Here is a 25551-nt window from a genome sequence, read left to right as displayed (position 1 = left end):
CTGTGATTAAAAACTGTTATGGTTTGTAACCGACCCCAATCGCACAACACAAGACAGGTATGATGGTTTGCCAAGAAACAGATATTTATTTAGAACAGGGAAAAAGGGCACTGTCCCTTTAAGGGAGAAAACACAAATACAGGAATATAATATGAGGGGAAGGTAAAGTGCCTTTAAGAGGCGGGCAGGAAAAGGGAACACTATGGGAAGGTAAGGGAACGCCTAAGGGAAGGTTAAGGGAACGCCTAGGGAACAGAGGAACTAGAGACTAGGAGAACTAGGGAAAAGGAACTAGGTGGAACTAGAAGGGGAGAACTTGGGACCAGGAACTAGGTGGAACTAGAAGGGGAGAACTAGGGGCAGAGGGGACTGAGGCCCGCGGAGGCGGGCTGGGGAACAGGGAGGAACTGGGGACAGAGAACCGCGGAGGCGGGCTGGGGACAGGGAGGAACTGGGGACTGGTGGGAAAACATCTGGGCCGCTCTGCAGAACAGAGGAGAGGGTTAATATTCAAAGGGAACAAACAGAGCAGATGCAGAACAGTCCAAATAACAAAGTAACAAAGTAAATACTATCTTCGTGTGAATAAACACACAGTGGGAGATGAAATGTCCAAAATAATATCCACGAGAGAACAAAACAGAGTGGGAGATGAAATGTCCAAACTAATAACTAAGTGAGAACTAAAGGAGGCAATACGCTGGGTGAGTGACATCACAATCAAAACTCACCCAGGCGTATGCGTAATGGTACAGGAACAGCAGCGAGACGGGGGCAAGAGGCATTACGCTGGATGAGTGACATCACAATCAAAACTCACCCAGGCGTATGCGTAAAGGTACAGGGACAGCAGCGGGAACGGGGGCAAGAGGCATTACGCTGAGTGAGTGACATCACAATCAAAACTCACCCAGGCGTATGCGTAAAGGTACAGGGACAGCAGCGGGAACGGGGGCAAGGGCACTACGCTGAGTGAGTGACATCACAATCAAAACTCACCCAGGCGTATGCGTAAAGGTACAGGGACAGCAGCGGGAACGGGGGCAAGAGGCATTACGCTGAGTGAGTGACATCACAATCAAAACTCACCCAGGCGTATGCGTAAAGGTACAGGGACAGCAGCGGGAATGGGGGCAAGGGCACTACGCTGGGTGAGTGACATCACAATCAAAACTCACCCAGGCGTATGCGTAATGGTACAGGGACAGCAGCGGGGCGAGGGCATCGCCACCGGGTGGCTGGCTGTCCGAGCCGAGGAACAGAGTGCTGGAACAGTGGCGGTGGCGAGGGTGTCGTCCACCGGGTAGCCGACTGTCGGAGCCGAGGAACAGAGTGCTGGAACAGTGGCGGTGGCGAGGGTGTCGTCCACCGGGTAGCCGCTGTCGGAGCCGAGGAACAGAGTGCGCGCCACACCTTGGTGTGCGCGTCGGAACAGTGGCGGTGGCGAGGGTGTCGTCCACCGGGTAGCCGCTGTCGGAGCCGAGGAACAGAGTGCGCGCCACACCTTGGTGTGCGCGTCGGAACAGTGGCGGTGGCGAGGGTGTCGTCCACCGGGTAGCCGCTGTCGGAGCCGAGGAACAGAGTGCGCGCCACACCTTGGTGTGCGCGTCGGAACCGAGAGACGCCTCGGGGTGCGTCTGCGAGGAGGAGTGTGCCAAGCACGAAGGTCTGGAAGATGCGCGTCGGCGCGCTGAGGTCTGGAGAGCGTGCCAAGCTCGAAGGTCTGGAAGATGCGCGTCTGTGCGCTGGTACGGAGGAGCGTGCCAAGCTCGAAGGTCTGGAAGATGCGCGTCAGTGCGCTGGTACGGAGGAGCGTGCCAAGCTCGAAGGTCTGGAAGATGCGCGTCTGTGCGCTGGTACGGAGGAGCGTGCCAAGCTCGAAGGTCTGAAGTGGAACACTGGAATACCTCCCGTAGAGGATTAGAGAGCGCAGTACAGTGTCTCCCTCCAGGCAAACGGCGGCAGGTGGCGAAGGCTTGAGCGCATCTGGCGCGCTGGTCTGGAGTGGAACACTGGAATACCTCCCGTAGAGAATTAGAGAGCGCAGTACAATGTCTCCCTCCAGGCAAACGGCGACAGGTGGCCAAAGCCCTTGAAGATGCGCGTTGCGCGCTGGTGACTGGAGAGCGTGCCAAGCCCGAGGGTCCTGGAGATGCGCGTTGGTCTAGATGTGCGTCAGGACGAACAGCTGCGCTGGGGTCTGCAGTGGAGCGCTGGGGTGCCTCCCGTGGAAGTTACAGGGAGCGCAGAACAGTCTCCTCCACAGGCTACGGCGACAGCAGACGAAGGCTGGAGCAAACATCTCAAGGCTGGAGAGATCCATCTTACAGCATTGGTAGACCAGAGGATCTCCCGAAAGAGTCTAGATGTTAGAGAAAATGACTCAGCATGAATACAACACGACCCCACGCCGAAACGAGGGGAAGAGCCCTGGTATTTAAAGCCCACAGGGGAACTAATTAGCCTGCCACCACAGGTGCGAGAGGTAATTGATAATAGTCCAGGTGTGGCCACTGAGAGTAAACGAGAGTAAAGAACGAGAGGGTGGGGGCTAGAGAGAGTGAGTGAGAAGGGAATTTCTAACAGTAGGCTTTAAAGAAACAGAGAAAAGGTGGTGAGCAGCGGGCAAAACCTCACAGTACCCCCCCCTCAACGGGAGCCACCCGGCGACCCAAAACAAATACAGACAGAGTGGCAGGGGGCAAAACAAGAGGTACTGGCCAAGCCAGCAGGGGAAGCCACCACAAGAGTGGGGCTAGCAAAAGAAACAGGGTCGCCGAGGGGTAACTAGGGTAGCAGAGGGGCAACTGGTCTAGAGGAACTGGGTCTAGAGAACTAGTCTAGCGAACTGGGCAAGAGAACTGGTCTAGAGAACTGGTTTAGAGAACTGGTCTAGAGAACTGGTCTAGAGGAACTGGTCTAGAGGAACTGGGTCTAGAGAACTGGTCTAGAGCAACTGGTCTAGAGGAACTGAGGGGCAAGCAGGGTAGCTAAGGGGTAACCATGGAAGCACCGGGAAAGGGCTAGCAGAGGGAAGGTTAGCTGCCAGGGCACTGATAGCTACAGGGCCTATGCTAGCTGTACTGCTACATCAACATAGAGGCTGCGCAAGCTGCCGGAGCCAGGCTAGCAGAGGGAAAGGGTAGCTGCCAGGGCACTGATAGCTACAGGGCCTATGCTAGCTGTACTGCTACATCAACATAGAGGCTGCGCTAGCTGCCGGAGCTAGGCTGGCAGACAGGGCTGGACCAGCATGAGAGCACAAGCTAGCTGGAAGGACAGTCCTAGCTGTGTGAGAAAAACTGACCTTGCTAGCTGAAAGGGCAGTCCTAGCAGTGGGATAAACTACACAAAAAAGTGGAGGCCATGCAGAGGGACCGGGTTAGCTGCTTGGGCCTGGCTAGCTACAGGGCCTATGCCAGCTGCAAGGCTGCATTAACATAGAGGCTGTGCTAACAGCCGGGGCCAAGCTAGCAGACCGAGGCCATGCAGAGGGAAACTGGGTTAGCCGCCAGGGCATGGCTAGCTACAGGGCCTATGCCAGCAGCAAGGGCTGCATAAACATAGAGGCTGTGCTAGCAGCCGGGGCTAAGCTAGCAGACAGGGGCTCTGCTGAGGGACTGGGTTAGCTGCCAGGGCATGGCTAGCTACAGGGGGGTCAAACAGGGCAAAACGGGAAGCAAACAGGGGAGCTAACCGGGGAGACTAACAAGCAAAACAGGGGAGTAACAGGCTAACAAGGGAGCTAAACAGGACTAACAAGGAAGCTAAACTGGGCTAACAGGGAAGCTAACAGGGCTAACAGGGGAGCTAGAGGGGAGACTAACAAGCTAACAGGGGAGCTAACAGGGCTAACAGGGGAGCTAGAGGGAACAAGAGAAAAAAAAAAGGCAAACTCAACATACACCGTCTGTGCTGGCTGGGGTCGTCGATTTGGTGGGGTCGTACTGTTATGGTTTGTAACCGACCCCAATCGCACAACACAAGACAGGTATGATGGTTTGCCAAGAAACAGATATTTATTTAGAACAGGGAAAAAGGGCACTGTCCCTTTAAGGGAGAAAACACAAATACAGGAATATAATATGAGGGGAAGGTAAAGTGCCTTTAAGAGGCGGGCAGGAAAAGGGAACACTATGGGAAGGTAAGGGAACGCCTAAGGGAAGGTTAAGGGAACGCCTAGGGAACAGAGGAACTAGAGACTAGGAGAACTAGGGAAAAGGAACTAGGTGGAACTAGAAGGGGAGAACTTGGGACCAGGAACTAGGTGGAACTAGAAGGGGAGAACTAGGGGCAGAGGGGACTGAGGCCCGCGGAGGCGGGCTGGGGAACAGGGAGGAACTGGGGACAGAGAACCGCGGAGGCGGGCTGGGGACAGGGAGGAACTGGGGACTGGTGGGAAAACATCTGGGCCGCTCTGCAGAACAGAGGAGAGGGTTAATATTCAAAGGGAACAAACAGAGCAGATGCAGAACAGTCCAAATAACAAAGTAACAAAGTAAATACTATCTTCGTGTGAATAAACACACAGTGGGAGATGAAATGTCCAAAATAATATCCACGAGAGAACAAAACAGAGTGGGAGATGAAATGTCCAAACTAATAACTAAGTGAGAACTAAAGGAGGCAATACGCTGGGTGAGTGACATCACAATCAAAACTCACCCAGGCGTATGCGTAATGGTACAGGAACAGCAGCGAGACGGGGGCAAGAGGCATTACGCTGGATGAGTGACATCACAATCAAAACTCACCCAGGCGTATGCGTAAAGGTACAGGGACAGCAGCGGGAACGGGGGCAAGAGGCATTACGCTGAGTGAGTGACATCACAATCAAAACTCACCCAGGCGTATGCGTAAAGGTACAGGGACAGCAGCGGGAACGGGGGCAAGGGCACTACGCTGAGTGAGTGACATCACAATCAAAACTCACCCAGGCGTATGCGTAAAGGTACAGGGACAGCAGCGGGAACGGGGGCAAGAGGCATTACGCTGAGTGAGTGACATCACAATCAAAACTCACCCAGGCGTATGCGTAAAGGTACAGGGACAGCAGCGGGAACGGGGGCAAGGGCACTACGCTGGGTGAGTGACATCACAATCAAAACTCACCCAGGCGTATGCGTAATGGTACAGGGACAGCAGCGGGGCGAGGGCATCGCCACCGGGTGGCTGGCTGTCCGAGCCGAGGAACAGAGTGCTGGAACAGTGGCGGTGGCGAGGGTGTCGTCCACCGGGTAGCCGACTGTCGGAGCCGAGGAACAGAGTGCTGGAACAGTGGCGGTGGCGAGGGTGTCGTCCACCGGGTAGCCGCTGTCGGAGCCGAGGAACAGAGTGCGCGCCACACCTTGGTGTGCGCGTCGGAACAGTGGCGGTGGCGAGGGTGTCGTCCACCGGGTAGCCGCTGTCGGAGCCGAGGAACAGAGTGCGCGCCACACCTTGGTGTGCGCGTCGGAACAGTGGCGGTGGCGAGGGTGTCGTCCACCGGGTAGCCGCTGTCGGAGCCGAGGAACAGAGTGCGCGCCACACCTTGGTGTGCGCGTCGGAACCGAGAGACGCCTCGGGGTGCGTCTGCGAGGAGGAGTGTGCCAAGCACGAAGGTCTGGAAGATGCGCGTCGGCGCGCTGAGGTCTGGAGAGCGTGCCAAGCTCGAAGGTCTGGAAGATGCGCGTCTGTGCGCTGGTACGGAGGAGCGTGCCAAGCTCGAAGGTCTGGAAGATGCGCGTCAGTGCGCTGGTACGGAGGAGCGTGCCAAGCTCGAAGGTCTGGAAGATGCGCGTCTGTGCGCTGGTACGGAGGAGCGTGCCAAGCTCGAAGGTCTGAAGTGGAACACTGGAATACCTCCCGTAGAGGATTAGAGAGCGCAGTACAGTGTCTCCCTCCAGGCAAACGGCGGCAGGTGGCGAAGGCTTGAGCGCATCTGGCGCGCTGGTCTGGAGTGGAACACTGGAATACCTCCCGTAGAGAATTAGAGAGCGCAGTACAATGTCTCCCTCCAGGCAAACGGCGACAGGTGGCCAAAGCCCTTGAAGATGCGCGTTGCGCGCTGGTGACTGGAGAGCGTGCCAAGCCCGAGGGTCCGGGAGATGCGCGTTGGTCTAGATGTGCGTCAGGACGAACAGCTGCGCTGGGGTCTGCAGTGGAGCGCTGGGGTGCCTCCCGTGGAAGTTACAGGGAGCGCAGAACAGTCTCCTCCACAGGCTACGGCGACAGCAGACGAAGGCTGGAGCAAACATCTCAAGGCTGGAGAGATCCATCTTACAGCATTGGTAGACCAGAGGATCTCCCGAAAGAGTCTAGATGTTAGAGAAAATGACTCAGCATGAATACAACACGACCCCACGCCGAAACGAGGGGAAGAGCCCTGGTATTTAAAGCCCACAGGGGAACTAATTAGCCTGCCACCACAGGTGCGAGAGGTAATTGATAATAGTCCAGGTGTGGCCACTGAGAGTAAACGAGAGTACCTGTGGTGGCTAGAGAGAGTGAGTGAGAAGGGAATTTCTAACAGTAGGCTTTAAAGAAACAGAGAAAAGGTGGTGAGCAGCGGGCAAAACCTCACAAAAACAGCTGCATTAGAGGAGGTTGAAACCAGGAAACTGATTAAAAACAGCTGTATTAGAAGAGGTTGAAACCAGGAAACTGATTAAAAACAGCTGTATTAGAGGAGGTTGAAACCAGGAAATTGTGATTAAAAACAGCTGTATTAGAGGAGGTTGAAACCAGGAAACTGTGATTTAAAAACAGCTGTATTAAAGGAGGTTGAAACCAGGAAATTGTGATTAAAAACAGCTGTATTAAAGGAGGTTGAAACCAGGAAATTGTGATAAAAAACAGCTGTATTAAAGAAGGTTGAAACCCTAACAAACAATGGTCATTATGTTGCAATTATGCAACTGGCTACTTTACAAGGCTCTTGAGACCCGTGGGTTATTTTGCCCTGGAGCGCCCTGTAACTAATCTTAATCTGGCTAATCTTAATCTTCACCAGAGGCTGCAGCCAAAAACAGAAAATACTAGTGGACTGTGCACGGGGCCCATCAGAGCTGTGTCATCAACGACACTCTGTTATAGATGCGATTGCCTATTACTGACTTGTATATTCATCTTATGGTAATGAGTCTTATGGAATTGTAATATTTTAGATCTATTTTGTAATCTTGTAATCTTATTGATAGTTTTGTTATACAGAATTATATAGAATTACGGTTGCCTATTACTGACTTCTGAAGTGCTTTTGTATCAGAAAGTGAGATGATATTAATGTGAACCTGTTACATTCACTGTGCAGTTGGATCATTTAAAGGCACACCTGATGACAACCAGGCGTAGAGTGAACCTGATGAAGCAAGACGTGCCAAACGTGTTGTTCACTCCTTTTGTTTTCATGTAATCCATTAATAAAATAGTGTCAATGAATATACTGTAAGTATCGTGTTGTGTTCTCTCTGTCCTTCACTCCTCCTACTCCTCTCCTTCTCTATGTCCTTCACTCCTCTCCTTCTCCTCTCCTCTCCTTCTCTCTGTCATTCACTCCCTCCGTCTCCTCTCCTTCTCTGTCATTCACTCCCTCCTTCTCTCCTTCTCTATGTCCTTCACTCCCTCCTCCTCTCCTTCTCCTCTCCTTCTCTATGTCCTTCACTCCCTCCTTCTCCTCTCCTCTCCGTATCATCTCCTCTCTGTCCTTCACTCCTCTCCTTCTCATCTCCTCTCCTTCTCTCTGCCCTTCACTCCTTCCTTCTCACCTCCCATATTCTCCTCCCACAACCATCTTTCCTCCTAATTTCAACCATGAATTATTACTTTAGTATTTTATTGTATCATGTCATCTTCATGTAATTACTGTTATAATGTGTTGTCTCAGTCTGAAATAATATCAGTCTTATTGATATAATATCAGTCTTATTTACAGTATCTGACCTGATCTCATTTCCTTTTATGTTTCCTCCATTACATGATGGAGTTTTCTGTTGTGCTACAAGCTAATCTACAAGCTGAATGACTTTATTGCCTCGTAAATCCTTTTCAAGTCTATTTCCACTGTGGTCTTTGCTCTTGCATTGTTTATACTCCGTAATTTCACTTTTGGCTTGGTACTCAATTGAGACGGTACTCAGTTTAAAACACAAGGCCATGTTCATACGTTCTGGAAAAGTTGTGTTCTACATCACCTCCCTGCACGTGTATCATGTGATACACATTGTGTGATTCATGTTATACATTCATTTTGGAGGACCCTTTTACCCTACTGTGTACCCTACTGCCCTCCTGCCCTCTGGGAGGCGCTATAGGAATCTCTGTTCCAAGTCAAGCAGGCTCAGGAACAGCTTCTTCCCCTCAGCTGTCATCTCACTGAACTCTGTACCACGATGACAGCCCCCCCCCCCCCATACCATATCAACTCGGAACCCTATTGCCTATATTCTAGGCTCTGTCACCCATACTGTATGAACTCTGAACTGTATAACCTGTATCTCTGGTTAAATGCCAACACATTTTCATTGCACTGTACCTGTGCTGTATGATGACAATACAACAACTACTGTCCCGTTTTAAGTAGCGGTCAGAATTTACATAGTATAATAGGATAGTTGAGAACCCTAGTCCTATTTCCTACTTACCAATGATGTTGGTAGAACCCTTTCGCAGCACACCCCATGCTGTTCCTCATACTAGCTGTGGCTAGTTAGACACAAACTAATGCAAAGTCAATGGGGTCAAGGTCCTGGCCTGCACAAGCTCCCTGAAGTTTACTCCAGATTTCACACAAAGGAGATTGACACCATTGACGTTGCATTAGTTTGTGTCTAACTAGCCAGAGCTAGTATGAGGAACAGCATGGATTGTGCTGAGAAAGGACTCAAGGATCAACATCGCCGTCGGTACGTAGGAAATAGGGCTGAGGGTACTGAACTACAGGTATCCCTTTAAGACGATGCACTGTTTAGAGTCTCACCCTGACCTCCTTCTCTGTTCTCTCCAGCCTCTGTGGACAGCATGGGGCAACATCTAGGAAAGAGGGAGCCACAGACGGACACCAAGGTAAGGTGTAGGGATTGGTTCAAGAATCATCAAGAATCAAGAGGTTTATTTGTCACATACTGTACATACCAGGGCATACAGTGAAATGCGGGTGGTCTTGCCCACATTGATTGTGCAAAATACAATAATAAAATAGAATAAAATAGGCATAGAACAAATTAAATAGATATGCATAAAGATAAAAGAGACATGCTAGGTTCCTGAGAAACTGGTTCTTATATACCGGTACACTACTATGCAATATACGATTTACAATGTTAACTCTTAATGTATCTAAACTATACAGTACCTCCTTCTTTTAAAGTGTTTCTAAAGATTATATTTTTTAAAGTGACATTTAAAGTGATTTTTTTAGCGGTTGCCGCATGAGTGGAGTGTGTGGTTCCTACAGTCCCTGATTCTGTAGCTGGCTAGCGGCTATGACCATAATCATACATCCACATGAGCATGACCATATTGTTCCTCCATGGATAATGGTCATAATTCCTACAGTTGTGATCCAATTTGAAATAAATTTAATTAAATGTAATTTGACAGGAGGCCATTCACACTATAATAGTATTACTATAAACTCCAAGCCACACATCAGACCAAAACTAAATGATTACACCTCTTTTGCTTAGAGGTCGCTGTCTTAACAGCATTACAGATTCTACCGTTTAACCCTTTCACTACCACACTACAGAAGGTTGACCCTTTCACTGCGACAATACAGAAGGTCAACCCTTTCACTGCCACACGACAAAGGGTAAACCCTTTCACTACCACACTACAGAAGGTTAACCTTTCACTACCACACTACATACGGTCTGTAGTGTGGTAGTGAAAGGTTAACCTTCTGTAGTGTGGTAGTGAAAGGGTTAAGAAGGAATTTGTCAGTTAGCTAACTCTAGGCCAGCTAAAGGCAAACAACGGAGGGGAAAGTGGTGTACATGGTAAATGGCTGCTTTTTTTATATAGCGCTTTTATCGAAAGCGCTTTACAATTTGTTACTCACATTTTACCCATTCATTCACACATTCACTCACACATTCACACACCGATGGCGGAGGCAACCATGCAAGGTGCCAAACTGCTCATCGGGAGCAATTAGGAGTTAACCTGTTAAGCCCGTAGGTCCCCCTTTTCTTTATCATAAATCGATCAATAGATTGCAGACCGTATTAGATCCCCAATTATCATATCATGGGGTATCATTGGAAAGCCACACTCATTGGCTACAACCTTGTCCAAAAATCTTCGAGATCGCCAAATGATTGACGGAGCTAGAGCCCCCGGAGGTCGGGGGTGGTAATGTGTACTTTGGCGGACGCCTCACATATCGGAATGTAACTCGAGAACCGCTGAACGGATTTTATCACCTGAAAGGGCAATTGACAGGCAACAAATAGGGCTTTAATTCTATCTATATATTGTATTAAAATAAATGCACACCCAAGCCGCTAGAGGTCGGCAAAGTGGCGCGGCGCGAATCGTCCTCATGAGGGCATTCAAATATGAATTTATAATTAAAATCGATTATCATTTATTACTGTCTACAGATCCTTCTGTTTAATCATCTTCCCTTTATTCATTTGCTTAGATTTTTTTTGCACTTTATCTCAAGAAGGTGCTGAATGAGCTCAATTGTAACATGGTGTTATTCACCAGCACAGATGCAAAAATAAATCATAATTTATATTCTCCCTTTTTTCATTACAATTTACTCAAGCCTAGTAACAGACACAATATTTCTGAGACTGGAAATACATACCTCTAGGTCCCTAGATGTTCCTAGATACCAAGAACATGCAAATTGGCCTTGTAGAAGTGGAGCAATCTTCCATTTACTTAGGCATGTACCTTTAGGCGAGATTTCTGAAAATAGGGCTACAGCTTAACAGGTTAATGTCTTGCTCAAGGACACATCGACACACGGCCCGGGAGGAGCGGGAATCGAACCGGGAACCTCCCTCCAACCCATTCTGCAATCTGTTAATAACATTTTCATTCAATCACCGTGCAGATTGATTGATTGAATGAACATTTTATTAACAGATTGCAGAATGGGTACAATACAGTACGGCTCAATACACACAATTGTTAAGGGGATGCAGACCAGAGAAAGACTTTCGTCTTGTTTACATCAGGGTCCCCCATTTTCAATTCATAATGAATTGTAAGTAAGGGTGCAACTTGCTCCGTGCAATCCATTCTTTGTGGATCTAGCCGTTAGTGTGGTTTGTAGGCTCATCAGTGTGGCGTTGTACAGTACATGTGGAATTATATGGGTTTTCAGAAGGGCTGTTCTCAACTAACTAAATTGTTAGTCGGACCGCCTTAAATCTCATGCTTACCAGAGCTCTGCTTATCTTTATTCAGGTAAAAACATAAATATTGACTAATCGATTAAGATCAATCCGACCAATCGACTATGAGGGTCCAGTCCTAGTTGTCAGTGAGCAGAGGTGTGTTTGTAAAGGTGGGAATGATTCTATCGTTAGTCCTGAGAAAGAAGCAGATGTTGCAGAGTTCTCCTCCCTGCCTTATCTCCTTCAGCCTTGGCCTTTATCAGAGAGGTCCCAGGACTTCGAACCTTGCTGTGGACAAGCTGTTGACAAGCTGGCAGGCTCCCTCAGATAGATTTAGTTATGACCTTCTGCTAAGCTCTCAGTCACTTCCCATGCACTAAGCACTCCCAGCTGTGCACTGCTTCATGAGTGCCCCGGAGAAGGGTTTTATTCTGCACCATTTCATCCAAGTGTCATACAAGTCTGGAATTGCATAACACGTGACAAATACAAAGTATGTGTTGTTTTTCTCCTGGATCCTCGACCCCTCGTTCAAAATGTCTCTGTGTAGATGAGAGGCTTTTACATTTTTGAGTGCTGCCCAGATGTGTGCATAAGTGATTACTGTCTCACCTGTAGCGCCTTTTGTAGCCTCATTTATCTTTCAACAATAACCTCTGTTCGGCGGCTGGGTGGCGCAGCGGACATTGCGCTTGTCACCAACGCAAGAGACACCGGGTTCGACTCTGGCTGTCTGCGTTGCCTCCGGCTTGGGCCAGTCGTCATACTAACTCAATTGGCAGAGTTAGCGGGTGGAAGTCGATGGGTGGTAATCTGGACGTTGTGGATAGCGACTCCTACAGGTCCGTTGGGGATGCCTGCACAGCAGAGACAGGAAATGGCAGGGGTAGTGTGAGCCTCCCACACGTTACACCTCGCCAATGAGAGTCCGCGCTGGCAGGTGAAAAGATGTGACAGGCTGCCTCCTCGTGTACCGGAGGGGACACGTGATGCAAGGCTTCTATCCTCCCTACAACCGGCCAGTGGGGGGCATATGCGAGCAACGTTCAAGACAGGGGAGGGGAGAATTGGCACAGCGGGTAATTGGGTTGGGAGAAAAATAGAAAAAGAGGGGGAAAAAGTGGATAAAAAAATCAGACAGAAGCTACTAGCACTACTACCCGAAGTACCTACACAATCAGACAGAAGTTACTATCCTCAGTACCTACACAATCAGACAGAAGCTACTAGCCCTACTACACTCAGTACCTACACAATCAGACAGAAGCTACTAACCATACTACCCTCAGTGCCTACACAATCAGACAGAAGCTACTAACCCTACTATCCTCAGTACCTACACAATCAGACAGAAGCTACTAACCCTACTATCCTCAGTACCTACACAATCAGACAGAAGCTACTAACCCTACTACCCTCAGTACCTACACAATCAGCCAGAAGCTACTAACCCTACTATCCTCAGTACCTACACAATCAGACAGAAGCTACTAACCCTACTATCCTCAGTACCTACACAATCAGACAGAAGCTACTAACCCTACTATCCTCAGTACCTACACAATCAGCCAGAAGCTACTAACCCTTGTCAACACATTGCATGTTATTAGTGTCTACTACTTACTTAGTTGGACCCGCATGGGGGTTAAACCCTTGACACACTTGTCCACTTCCATGATTGTTTTGGTTGTAGAATATGTCAGTGAAGTCATACCTTTTTATTGTCTCTTTTGGGAGTAAAGTATACATCTACTTCTTGAAAGTAACCGTGCTAAGCTCGTTCAATAAAACCAGGAATACAGTAGACATCTGGTGGTTTTAAGATGACTGAAGGAGTACCAAAAAAAAAACCTACTCAAGCATCATAAAGTTACTGAACCTCCGTACCGTACTGAACAGGCCGTACTGCTGGGGCTTTCTGACATGGCATCTGTCAGAATGTGGCGTTCTATAATAGGACTCAACCTGAGGATGCCCCCTGTGGTTGTAATGTGGCAAGTGTTTTCTGTGCCTTGAGTTCTATTTCATTCTGGCTTCCGCTCAGCGTCATTCTGCACTAACCTCACTTCGTGCCTAGCACTGAATAAAAAACTCCACAATGTACCTTTACATACCGACATCCGTCTGGCCACACCCCTATCCGCTTACCTTCATAAGCAGGTGTGTGGTCACCTACTCGCCTCCTCTTTCACCACAAGGAAGTGCCTTCGGTAGATACCCACACTTGACGAGGTTGTTTAGTTGAAGAAAGTTGATACGTGTTTACATTTTTTCTTGCTTTTTTCTTCTCTCATATATGTAAAAAGAAAAAAGCGAAGTCATAATGTTTACCTCGGAGGGTCGCGCTCGCAACGTCACCCTTCACCAGCGTTCTCCATCTCTGTCGTACGTCTTGGAGCGGGGTTGAGGCCTCTCTCGTGGTCGGCAGCCACGCCCGGTAGGCGTCCGATGGATAGTTTGCCTCTCCAAGGAGCTGGTGCACCAGCGCCGTCTCCTGTGCGATGGCCTGGTTCCGGCTCTGGTTCCTCTGCTTCCGGGGAGTCGTCCGCTGTTGGGCGGCCGGCGCCTTTGGTTGCGGGGGATTTGAGACGCAAACTTTTTGCGTCAGCTCGCTCCCGTCGCAAGATGGTGGCTTGCAGACGCGAACGGCCTGGTTTTGGTGAGTTGCTGGAGCCGGATGAGGATGCGTCTGATTCTCCATGGCCGATGGAAACAGAGGACTACATGGTAGAAGCGGACGGGTTCTTGTTCGAAGCCCCGGTGGAGACATGTCCCTCGCCCGTCCAGGTAACACTGGAGGGGGGTGAGATGTCTCCTTGGGATTCCTCGTACGCAGATGTTGGGTTAGAACATCCGACTTGGCGGCGGGATGCCCTGCTATCAGCCACATCAGAATGTGGCTCCTTAACCAGTAGTCTGCTGCATGTGAGGGACGCGAGCTCGGTGGGGGAAAATATGCAGGGGGAACTGCGTGCTTTGTTCCCCGAGCTCATGGCGGCGGCGGCGGCAGTCGCAAACGGCGTGCCGCTGCCGCAGCCACTGCCTGTTCCTATTCCTGACGATCTCATAGGTCATCTATGGCAACGTCGCCCGGTGAGAGGGGTGGACGTTGTCTGTCCATTTTTCCCCTCAATGGAGGCCTACGTCCGTCAGGGACAGGTGGTCTCCCACATCATGGGCCTTACCCCCGCCTACGTGCAAGTCACGAGGGTGGTGGGTTTGGTAGAAGGCATGAAGGAGGGCGTGCCTCGGCTTGATAGGCCGATGGCGGCGCTCCTTTGTCCTGAGGTGGTGTGGGAGCCGTTACGGAAGCCGGTTCCCCAAGGGAAATCGGCGAGGCGGTTGGCTTTTTGGAGTGACCAGTCATTTATCTCCGCGACGCAATCTCTGGCTGCCACTTCTAACATCGCGCAGCTGGCGAGATTCATGTCCGGGATACTGACGGGCGGCACGGAGCTGACTGAGTTACAACATGATCAGCTCGCCCAGGCGGCAGGAGCCATCCTGCATCTGATTCAGCCGCAGGCTATAGCCGCTGGGAAAGTGCGTGCCCTGGCCACTCTAATCCAGCGCCACCTTTGGCTGGAGCAGGCGCGTGTGCCGGAGAAGAAGAGGACTCCACTTCTGACGGCACCCCTCTCCGATGCTGGACTATTCGGGTCGGCACTGCAGCTGATGACCTCAACCTGCAGGGAGATGCAGGAGGAGCGCTCCGTGCTCCAGCCTCATTTCCTCCCGCCCGATGTCGCCAGTGGAGTCAGACGGCAGGCGCGTCGTCGAGGTTCCGCCGCCGTAGCCGCCGCTGCTACCACCGCCACTGCTGGCCCTTCGGCGAAGAAGAGAGAGAGAGGGCGCCTCCGCCACTGCAGCCGGCCCATCTACGCCCGGAGGTGACGGTAGGGATCGTCATGTCCAGCCGCCGATCGTTTACCGTCCCTCCAGGGCTCCACGGGGTGGCAAGTCCCGAGCGGCTCGTGGCAGGCGTCGCTAAAAAATAATTGACTTTTTCCCTCTATTTTCCCTTCCCGGCCCACATATAATTTTGTTGAAAGAAATAAAGAGTCCCTCCTAAAAAGAGGGACTGTATTTTTTGTTACAAACTGTGTGTTTATTCACCAAACATATGATGGGGATGTGACGTGTGAATCTTTCGCTAGTATGGGTTTGATAGGAGGGCTAGACGTTACATTCATGTTAGAGCTTAAGCAAGGCCTGCAGCCTACACTCGGTTGAAAAAGGGTTTTTCTGCCTCGACCTGAATCTTCACATAAAGGTAGAGGTTAGTTGTGTGCTCTGTTGCTTAAACAGTGATATTGAGCCGCAACACTATTGTGTTGGTCTGCAGTAATGCTCGTATGAAAAAGTACCGCGGCTCAGCCGCTCTCTCTCTCTATCAGATTTTCTGTGTCTTACAACATGGATACGGGGGTCGGGTTCACACATACACAACTTGGCCTTGTTATAAACCCTGTTCACAGATGTGTCTGTGGCTAGCGTGCATTGAATTAGCTTGCGCTGTTCATTAGCATTTTGCTACTTAAGGTATCGTATGGCTGTTTGTTGTTGTCGTATTGCAAGGGTTGGGCTTGCGAGGGGGTACCGGATAAACCCCTCCTTCCCTCTTCTGATTGGTCAGGGGGTTTATTGGACTCTCTTTTCATTCGGTCAGGGCCAAGCTGTTAGGCAGCTTGGCACGGGGGGGGGGGGGGGGGAGGGTTTCCCAGACTCCGCACCTATCACAGGCGGTTGAGTCTTGGGTTTCCCCCCGTCATAGCAAACATCACTAAGCACGTTTCTATTGGACGACGGCTTCCGTGAGTTTTAGACCCGTATGTAGGGTCTGTTGTCAAGTTGCCGGGGCAGAGCGTAAGAACTTACTGTTCTACTACGCGCGATATACGTGTAACTTGAGTCTGTTGGTCACATGACTCAATGTTACTGTGACTTTTCAATCTATGGCTCACGTGGGAAGTCTCTCTGAGGAGTCCCGTCTCTCCTCTGTGGTGAGGGTGGCGGGATGTAAGAATGTAAAAAAATTTTACCCTCGGCCGCGTCACGTGGGATTCATGTCAGTCGGTGTTTCTTTCTTTTTTAATAATAAAAAGAGTGAAGAATATGAAGCACGACAAACTTCTTGTCGTTCTCCCAGGCGACTTGAAGGACCAATGTCTGGTGTCTGGTTAGACTATCCATTGATGTGTTTGGGTCTCGACGCGTACATAGTGCTGGCTCGGGGTGTTTCTGTTAAGAATCATGCAGGAGGCTAGTACACCTTGGTTGCTTGTTATTAAAACAGCGTTTTTATAGGGCAACTGGGATGGGGGATTTTTTCCTCTTCCGAGAGCCTGTTACTGGGTCTCGACGGATTCTCGTTCATATCTGGGGGATGTTAACGGAATAGATCAGGACATAGGTAGAGGGGTCTCACGCCCTTGGGGTGGGACACTGAGCGCGGTACAAATGGGACCGTCTGGGTGGCGCCCTCTTTTCATGTTTTAGAGGGTTTATAGGAACAACCACCGTATGTGGTACCAAGAGGGTGGTTGATTCCCTGGTGTGTTGGAGCAGAGTCAACTCCCGGGTTACCCGGTTGAGTGTGCCCCTGCACGTTCATGACGTCTGCCAATCGTGTCAGCCTTCTCTGCCTTGACCCCTCTGGGTGGGTTTTTTTTTATGGAGGCTTTGTCATGGTGCGCAACAATGCCAGCATACGCCCCTTCCGCCGGGGTGCTGTTTTCAGTTGACCCCTTTGGCGCCTGTCTCGTCCGCAGTGCTCCAGGCTCGGGTCTACAGCCTGCTGCCTGGTTTCCCCGGTGCGCTGCCTGCTTCCGTTATGGTTAACCTTTTTAGTGCTTCAAAGTTACGGCCATGCTGACTGCCTGTGTTGCAGGGTCAGTGTGCCAGGCGGCGTACTAATGGGGGGAAGGGCCCGCTCTTGGAGGGGCCCTGTCCGAATACACTGGCGATGTGGGGGGCGGTGTCACTAAGTGACCGCCTGGTGAGGTCTTGATGCCTGGCGTCATTGACCTCTCCGGGCCCCCTTTTTTCCAGGGGGTCCAGTCCCTTCAGGGGGTCTGGGTCTTCCTTCGCGCTCCGCTGCTACGGCCTTGCCACGGGGTTGAGTTTGCTCTTGACTCCGTGATTTTTGGGGGCAGTAACGAGGGTTGTTCCTTCCGTTCGTTCCCTGGTGGCATGCGGGTTGCGCGTGTGCGTAGTCATGGGGTCAAGCCACGGTCTGCTCATCCTGTGCGTTGAGTTGCTCGAGTTCCTCTTCGCACGGTCGGATCCGTCTCCCTCCCGTCCTCCAATAGGGAGGGTATCCCTCCATTAGGGAGGGTCGGGGGGGCTCTGTCCTCTCCGGTCTGATGGTTGTGGGGGGCCTCAGCGGGGTACATTTGTCGAGCTTCTGGCTTCCGCTCAGCTCCTCTTGTGCAGAATGACGCTGAGCGGAAGCCAGAATGAAATAGAACGTAAGGTTATGTATATAACCAAGTTCTATGAATACTGGTGACGCTCAGCATCAGGACGCCACTGCGGCCCTTGATCTCGCCTTGTGGTGAAAGTTTGGGAAGGAGGCGAGTAGGTGACCACACACCTGCTTATGAAGGTAAGCGGATAGGGGTGTGGCCAGACGGATGTCGGTATGTAAAGGTACATTGTGGAGTTTTTTATTCAGTGCTAGGCACGAAGTGAGGTTAGTGCAGAATGACGCTGAGCGTCACCAGTATTCATAGAACTTGGTTATATACATAACCTTACGTTATATACTGTATATTCTGTGAAGATGTCTGTAAAACTGTCAAGTTATTCATGTGTACCTACTTCAATTAAAGCATCAATTAGTGTGTACCTATTTCAGTTAAAACATCAGTTTGTGTGTAGCTACTTCAGTTAATAGTATAGTATACAGTATATAAAGTATATTACATGCATTAAAATAAGCATTTAAACGTATTTAGTTAAATATTCAGTTTTCCTCTTATTGATTTGCAACAGGAAATAAACAAAGGAAATTAGGAAATAGTTGCTCACTGTTGTAAAGTTACAGTATGGTTCAAGCAGCAACACGAATGAAGGAAACCTTTTGAGGGCAAAGCTTTTCATTACTGTAATCGAACAAAAATTCAGGAGGGCCACGTTTGGCATTTGCACTGATCTGCATCTGCCTTCTGTTATGATAGCCCACACTCCTACACACAGAGATGCAGGATGTTTCACTGTCAACATCTCTGCCTAGAGAGGAAGTTAACTAACCAGTGCTATACTTATACTTGTATTATTTCCCCTTATACAACGGCATGCAAATTTCTCGATTCTGATTGGCCATTCACACGTCTTTATTGGTAACAATCCACGGTCCTGGGCTCAGGACCCGCCCACAACCAAATCACATAACCCTCCCCGGCTCACTCCGGGAGAAAACAGGATCGCGGAGAACAAATGGTTATGTTGAAAGCACCATAACGACTAAATATGAAGCGATTCTGTCAAGGGGAATGTGTTAGTATTTTAAACAATGTTGGATGATGTAATTGATGGGTCTTGACTCAATCTAGAACAAAAGAAAAATCGCGGATTGATTGATAGATTAATTGATTGATTTAAATTTCTTCCTTCCTACTTTCCGACTGCAGCGTTCTCTCTCACACTGTCCGACGCTGGCGTACCCACAAACACACACATACACACACACACACACACACACACACACACACACACATACACACACACACACACACATGCACACACACACTGTGACACACACACACACACACACACACACGCACACACACACACACACACTCCTGTCTGCAACAGCGGGGGAGTCAGACTGAGAGAGAAGCAGCGCTGTTTTAAGTGAGCATGGTCTATTGAATTGATTGATTGGTTGATTGCTAATTTTATTACTGTACCCCTGGTTTCCAACTGGTTAAGTTTAGGCTAAAAGAAATAAATAAAAAAATAGGGCGAAGAAAACGTTTTTTTCCTATAGGGCAAAGAAAACGTTTTAATAAATTTTCAATCAATCATTCCAATAATACACAGTTGGATGTGTTAGTTGGTTGGATGCACTTCAAGCTGCTTCCACATGAGGCAACTTCTCTCAATCATTCCAATAATACACAGTTGGATGTGTTAGTTTGGTTGGATGCACTTCAAGCTGCTTCCACATGGAGTTGTGGGAACTACTTTTTCTGGCGGATGGTTTTTTCAATAAATCTTCGATTAATGTGTGTTTATTGTATAGAAATAAGGTTGGATGAATCTGGCAGTTGTATAAAAGCTTTACACCACGTGCAGTCGTGATTTGTGACCAATAAACCATGCCTAGGGGGGTCTAAAGACCCTCGGCTGCGCCTCGGGCCTAACAACCACCCCTAGGCATGGTTTATTGGTCACAAACCACTCCTGCGTGTGATGTAATGCTTAATTTTAACATATTGAATAAATAATATGTATATATATATATATATATATATATATATATATATATATATATATATATATATATATATTTTTTTTTTTTTTTTTTTTTAAGATTTATTTTTTGGCGTTTTTTATCGCTTTATTTCTACTGGGCAGTCCAGTAGGGAGAGACAGATGAGGAATGGGAGACAGAGTGGGGGGAAGACATTCGGCAAATAACGACGGGTTCGGGAGTCGAACCCGGGTCGGCTGTGTCGCGGCTGAGCGAGCTATGTGGTTTGCCACTGGGGCGCCCGTATATATATATTTTATAAATCAAATTTATTTTTATTTTAGACACTTTACAAAAAATGTATTAAAAATTAAACATAAACCCACAACACTCCCCTTGAGGATCCACAAAGGTATGGTTTCCTCACGCAGAAGAAAATAGTCTGTGTACTTTTCTGATAACTAATATTTGTGAAACTATACATTCAAAGTTATTACTGCGCTTTCAAAGTAATTTGGTCGTGGGGGTCAGTGAATTGCTGAACTGCTGATTTATTTTGCACATAATCTCACACACATCCAACAGTTTTTTGTTATGATAGCGCTCCCTATAAGACAAGGTATTGCAAATGTTTCATCTGCATCATTTCATGGAGCTGTAATTAACACAACACAAGGATTCAATATCCAATCCAATCCAATTCAATATCCATGATGACATCACTGGTGGCCATATTCTAACTAATTGTATCCCAAACTAAATGAATGTGTGCAAAACTGTTTAGAGTTTTTGGATGTGTGAGATTATATGTAAAATAATCAGCATTGTTTGTTGGTGAAGGGCTGTTTTACGGTACTTGAGGCAGAGCTCTTTTATAGGCTGTGTGATGTACTGGCGTTGAGGCAGCTCTGCATAAGAGTGAGTTTTGGTTTCCATGGTTATTCTCTCACTTTTCATCATCCCTTCATCATTCTCCTCCTCCTCCTCACAGCCTACAGCTCTCTCAACAAGGCAGATGTGAGGGAGACCATTATCAGTTAGAGTAATACAGGTTACCCAGTAAACCCCTTCCAGGTACACATCTAGGGCTGGTCCCCATGGAAACAAGTAAATAAAATGTTCAATGATGATATAATAGCAGGATTAGGGCTGGACAATATTTCAATATGATGATTTATTGGCATTAAATGTGATTCTGTCAGGATTAAATCATAACGTTGAGATATCAAGAATGATACACAATTCAGTTGTGTAAATTGATGATAACAAGCACATATTCAAATTTCTCAAATAATTGAATCATAAAGGTGCTATAGATAACATTTTATGTAGAGTAATAAAAAAAAGAGCACAGAGCTTTTAGAATTGTGCAGAATAAAAGTATTGCGTTTCCCCAAAAAACATTACTGATTAATTAATTTATAATTGAAAAATAAATGTGTGGTTCCAAAATGATTGTTGTTGTTTACATCTATCCCTTCCCTACTTCCCATTTCCCCATGGGGAATGCACCTGATTGGATAAATGACATGCTGGTGCTCTAGTCCGACATCTAGAATGTTATCTATAGCACCTTTAAATATTTGAGGGGATGTAATTTGAAAGTTGCAGTTTTGGCTTTAAATCACACTTTACATTGCCATGCTGTTCTGGTGGTGTGATAGAGCATCAAATGGAATATTCTCAAATATTTCAGAAATTATTTTGTGCAAAATCTGACGTAAAGGAGCAATAGGCTGCCATTGATTTTGGGCAGACACATATTTTCAAATCCTTAAATCAAATTCAACAATGCCCTTCCCAATCAGAACACACCAGGATGCCTCCAAAGCCACGGCTCGCTAGGTAGCTAGCAGGCAGCTATGTGTTAGCAGAAGACCTTTGTGTACGTGCACAACTGTTATGCGTATAACAACAAGCATGCGTGACACTAGAGGGTTTGATAGGCGGCTTGCTCGTTCCAATCTTTGACTTGGTTGTTTGTTTGTTTGTTGTTTGTTGTGTTTGTTGGATAACGTTTAAATATCTTGTTTTTTTTTGTACTATCGATTACTGTCAAAATATAATAAGAAATCTAAAATGTTGCCAAAAATCGGTGGCCACCTATCCTTTAGCAACTTTCTATCATACTTTATACAACAAAATTGTGTATAATGATTCACAACATACAAATTCCCACAACATATTGGTATATTTCCCATGCACATATATACAGTAATGCATATCACATAGCTATTAGCTCAGGGGCAGTAATAAGCAGGATTCCATTTGGCTCAATGTTCCACCCATAAAGTGATATTATTTCCTCACTGTATTTCTTTAACCTATTGTAAGGTATTTTTTCGATGGGGGTTTTTCCTTGTCTTCTCTGGGGGTGAAACCATTCTGGTGTGGGTCTGTGAAGCCCATTGAGACACGTAATATGACTTTGGGCTGATATACAAATAAATAAATCTGAATCTGAAATCATAAACTACAGCCGTCCAACAGGGACTTATTCACCTACTGAAAATGGGCCAAATGATTAATTCCACATCTTGGAAAAGATCATTGCCCTTTCTGCCACCAGAAGCGTAGGATATTTGACGGCGGTTGGTGTGAATCTTTTCAGCATTCGGCATGTCTTCTATCATCGTCAAGGCGACCCCTGCAAAACGGCTCGCTCTATTCAGTGATGATTTACGAAAAAGAGTGAGGCACAGGCAATTTTAGCCTTTGTGAATGGTAAATGGACTGCATTTATATAGCGCTTTTATCCAAAGCGCTTTACAACTTATGCCTCACTTATGCATTCACTCACACATTCACACCCAGACGGCAGAGGCAACCATGCACCTCATTGGGAGCAGTTAGGGGTCAGGCTAAAGTGTCTTGCTTAGGGACACTCCGACACACTGCCGGGAGGAGCCGGAATCAAACCGGGAGCCTTCCTATTACCAGATGACCTACTCTGCCTCCTGAGCCACGGCCGGCCCCTCCTTTTGTGACTGATGGGTTGTGTCTGTGTGCTGCTGTCACCTGCATATGACTTCTCTCTGCAGGCTTTAAAGCTGAACTATAGTTGCAGGAAAACATCAAACACATGAAAGCACCGGCAGAGATCTGAGACTTTACACCCAAGTCAGGATCATAAATCAAAGTCTTTTATGGGCATAGTGCAATATAAACAGAGGAATACAACCTTATGTTGAGTGGCTGTGCAGTAAGGACTACAGTGGGTTATAAGTGTGCTATTGGAACATCTCATGGTGTGCATTTGAACTGGGTGAGATGTGAGGTTCACTAGCTGAACGCAGCACTACTACGTGGCTGAAAATGGCTGACTGGGACAGACCCTTAAAGGGGACCTATTGTGGAAATGGCCTTTTCCTGTGTTTTGCATTGTTTTTACAGAATAAGGGGTTGTCCCAACACTGAGAACAAGTTAAATATGTGCATTGTGACTTTTTCTGCTGTTTAGTTGTGACAAGAACCCTCCCTCTAGAAACGAGTCATTCAGAATTTCAGTCACAATCGCTGTAGTTAATAACATGCCTAAGTGCGTGTGAACTTGAAGATATCTTGATAAAAGGTACATGTAGGCTACAAAGATGGCAGCTCGCAAGTAAATCCTCTCTTTTCTAAGGTTGAACCTAAAATGTATTTTTTTTATCAAGGTCTTTTTATTTCATGTTTCCCACATTATAACACAGGTCCAAAAAGAACCAACAGAAAGAAAATAAATTCAGTCAAAACCCTCACCTCCCCCAATACCTAAAAATGTGTTTCTAACAAAGAATTTAACGACATCACTGCTAGATGTATTTGTATTTGCTCTGCAAAATCATATTATCGTATTTGTACGATAAAAGCAGCTCACTCGTTACAGGCAAAGAAAGGTATAGAGGCTACTAGAATGCATAATTTGAGTGGGGTCTTTTTCAGCCCAAAACGTAAAAGACATGTTCTGGGACCTCAAAGACCTATATTAACTTGTTGAAAAGGAATAAATGTCCCTTTTAATTGAATAGGGCAAGGACGGTTGTAATGAATTAATCTTTGTTCTCTGAGTCCAGAGTTTGCAGCCCCGCCATTGTTCTGCCCTGTGTGGAAGGAGACGGGAGGCTTGAAACCAGGACGTCAGTGTAATTTAATGACATCAGATAATTAACCTCTGCCTCGCCTCAAGTCCCTTTGTCACCCATTTTAAAATGACAGCCCATGAAACGAATCGTTATGGCGAATCGTTATGATTCAGCCTCGGCTACGGTCAGGTTTGGGCACACGGCCCAAAATCCCTGAGCCACGCGGCGAACGAACGATGGGACGGAGAAAACAAAACGACAGAAGTGCTAATTATAAGACACAGAAGTGCTCTCTGTGTCAGTTCCGTGTCATTTGGACCGCGAGCCTGCTGGCTGCCCGCCTGGTGTCTGTAACAGGCGAAATGGGCCTGTGGTGTCATTGTTGCCGTCGGCCAGGGCAGACTCCACCTGTAGGACAGCAGAAAGCCTCAGGCTAGAGCTGATTGGTGTCCTCGGCCTGTAAGACACACACTGAGCAAAGAACACGGGGGATGAAGAGACGATTAATGTGTGCAGACCGACGGTACCCACGGCCTGCAGAAAAACAAATGATGTTCCCGTTAGTGTTTTTGTAATAATGATGGTGGTAGATAATTCCGTTCACTATTATCGCGCTATAATCAATCGTTGAAACAGCAGGAGGCACCATCCACTTCGTCCTCTTCCTTCAGGCTTTTCCCGCTGCTTTTGTTTCTTTGGCCTCGTCATCATGTTAACCAAAGTCAATTTGAGGCCCGTCGTCATGGCGATAGCACTGCATCAATACCAGTGTTGGATACTGGGCCAATACGAGCCTTAAACTGGGCATCAGTAGGAATCGCAGAATTTCCCCCAAATAGTAATTTCCGGCCCCACGAGCCACACGTAACGTCTCAGAAATCAAAGCAATGGTCTTCTGCATTTTAGACACATAGACACATGTCGCTGCTGTCGGGACAAAACCTCATAACTCCAAAAACCCAACTTTTCAGCAGATGAAAAAAACGAACACAGATTTGAGGGTGAATAGAGTTAGGAGGTTTAGACAGATGATCGGTGTAATGCTTTCCCATTGTATAAACTTTGTAAAACCCACACACACATATGGAGGATGATCTACGGAGTTGATTTATATAAAAAAAAATATATAAAAAAATGGAGTTATGAGGTTTTGTCCCGACAGCAGCGATGTATTATATCTCAATACTTCCAATGACCCCAAACTAGTGGTGTAAGTCTATACTCCTCAGGAATAATAATAATAAATTGAATTTGTATTGCACTTTTTGTTCGCTGGGATCCCAAAGTGCTACAGGGTTAAAACATAGTTAAAAAAATTCTTAATTATTAGTAAAAAAAAATTAATACAGAATAAAAATAAGATAAAAATAGAACATAGTTAAAAACATAGTATAAACAGAAAATTAAAGAGAACAGCACAAAGACATTTAATAATAATATCACAAGAAAAAGAAATAAAAAGCTAACAGTCAAAGGCCTTTTTAAACAGATTTACAGCTTTAAAAGAGTCCAGGCTCTGTGGTGCCCTCAGCTGGATGGGGAGGCTGTTCCACAGGCGTGGTGCAGCCGTGCAGAAGGCTCGGTCACCCATGGTGCAGAGCCGGGTATTGGGGACCCGAAGGAGCAGGCTACCTGCAGATCTGAGGGTACGGGTGGAGGATTGTGGAGTGATGAGTTCCTGAAGGTAGAGGGGTGCGTGTCTGTTTATGCAGTTATGGGTGAGCATCGGGATTTT

General features: G+C 47.6%; 1 protein-coding gene across 1 annotated transcript in view; it reads left to right on the top strand.

The window, feature by feature from the left end:
• The window catches only part of LOC311246146 (myelin basic protein-like), a gene marked incomplete at its 3' end in the record, with an annotated part of 159894 nt that overhangs the window by 57307 nt on the left and 77036 nt on the right, over window positions 1-25551 (top strand). Inside the window, exon 2 of the mRNA XM_084336256.1 lies at window positions 8984-9042. Coding sequence (XP_084192382.1) covers window positions 8998-9042 — 45 coding nt within the window. The 5' untranslated portion in view covers window positions 8984-8997. The remainder of the gene's footprint in view (window positions 1-8983; window positions 9043-25551) is intronic.

This window comes from Notolepis coatsorum (genome assembly GCF_963971535.1).
Source record: "Notolepis coatsorum genome assembly, chromosome: 19".
Lineage (NCBI taxonomy): Eukaryota > Metazoa > Chordata > Actinopteri > Aulopiformes > Paralepididae > Notolepis > Notolepis coatsorum.
Note: the sequence above shows the minus strand (reverse complement) of the source record. Positions and strands in the feature narration are given on the sequence as shown.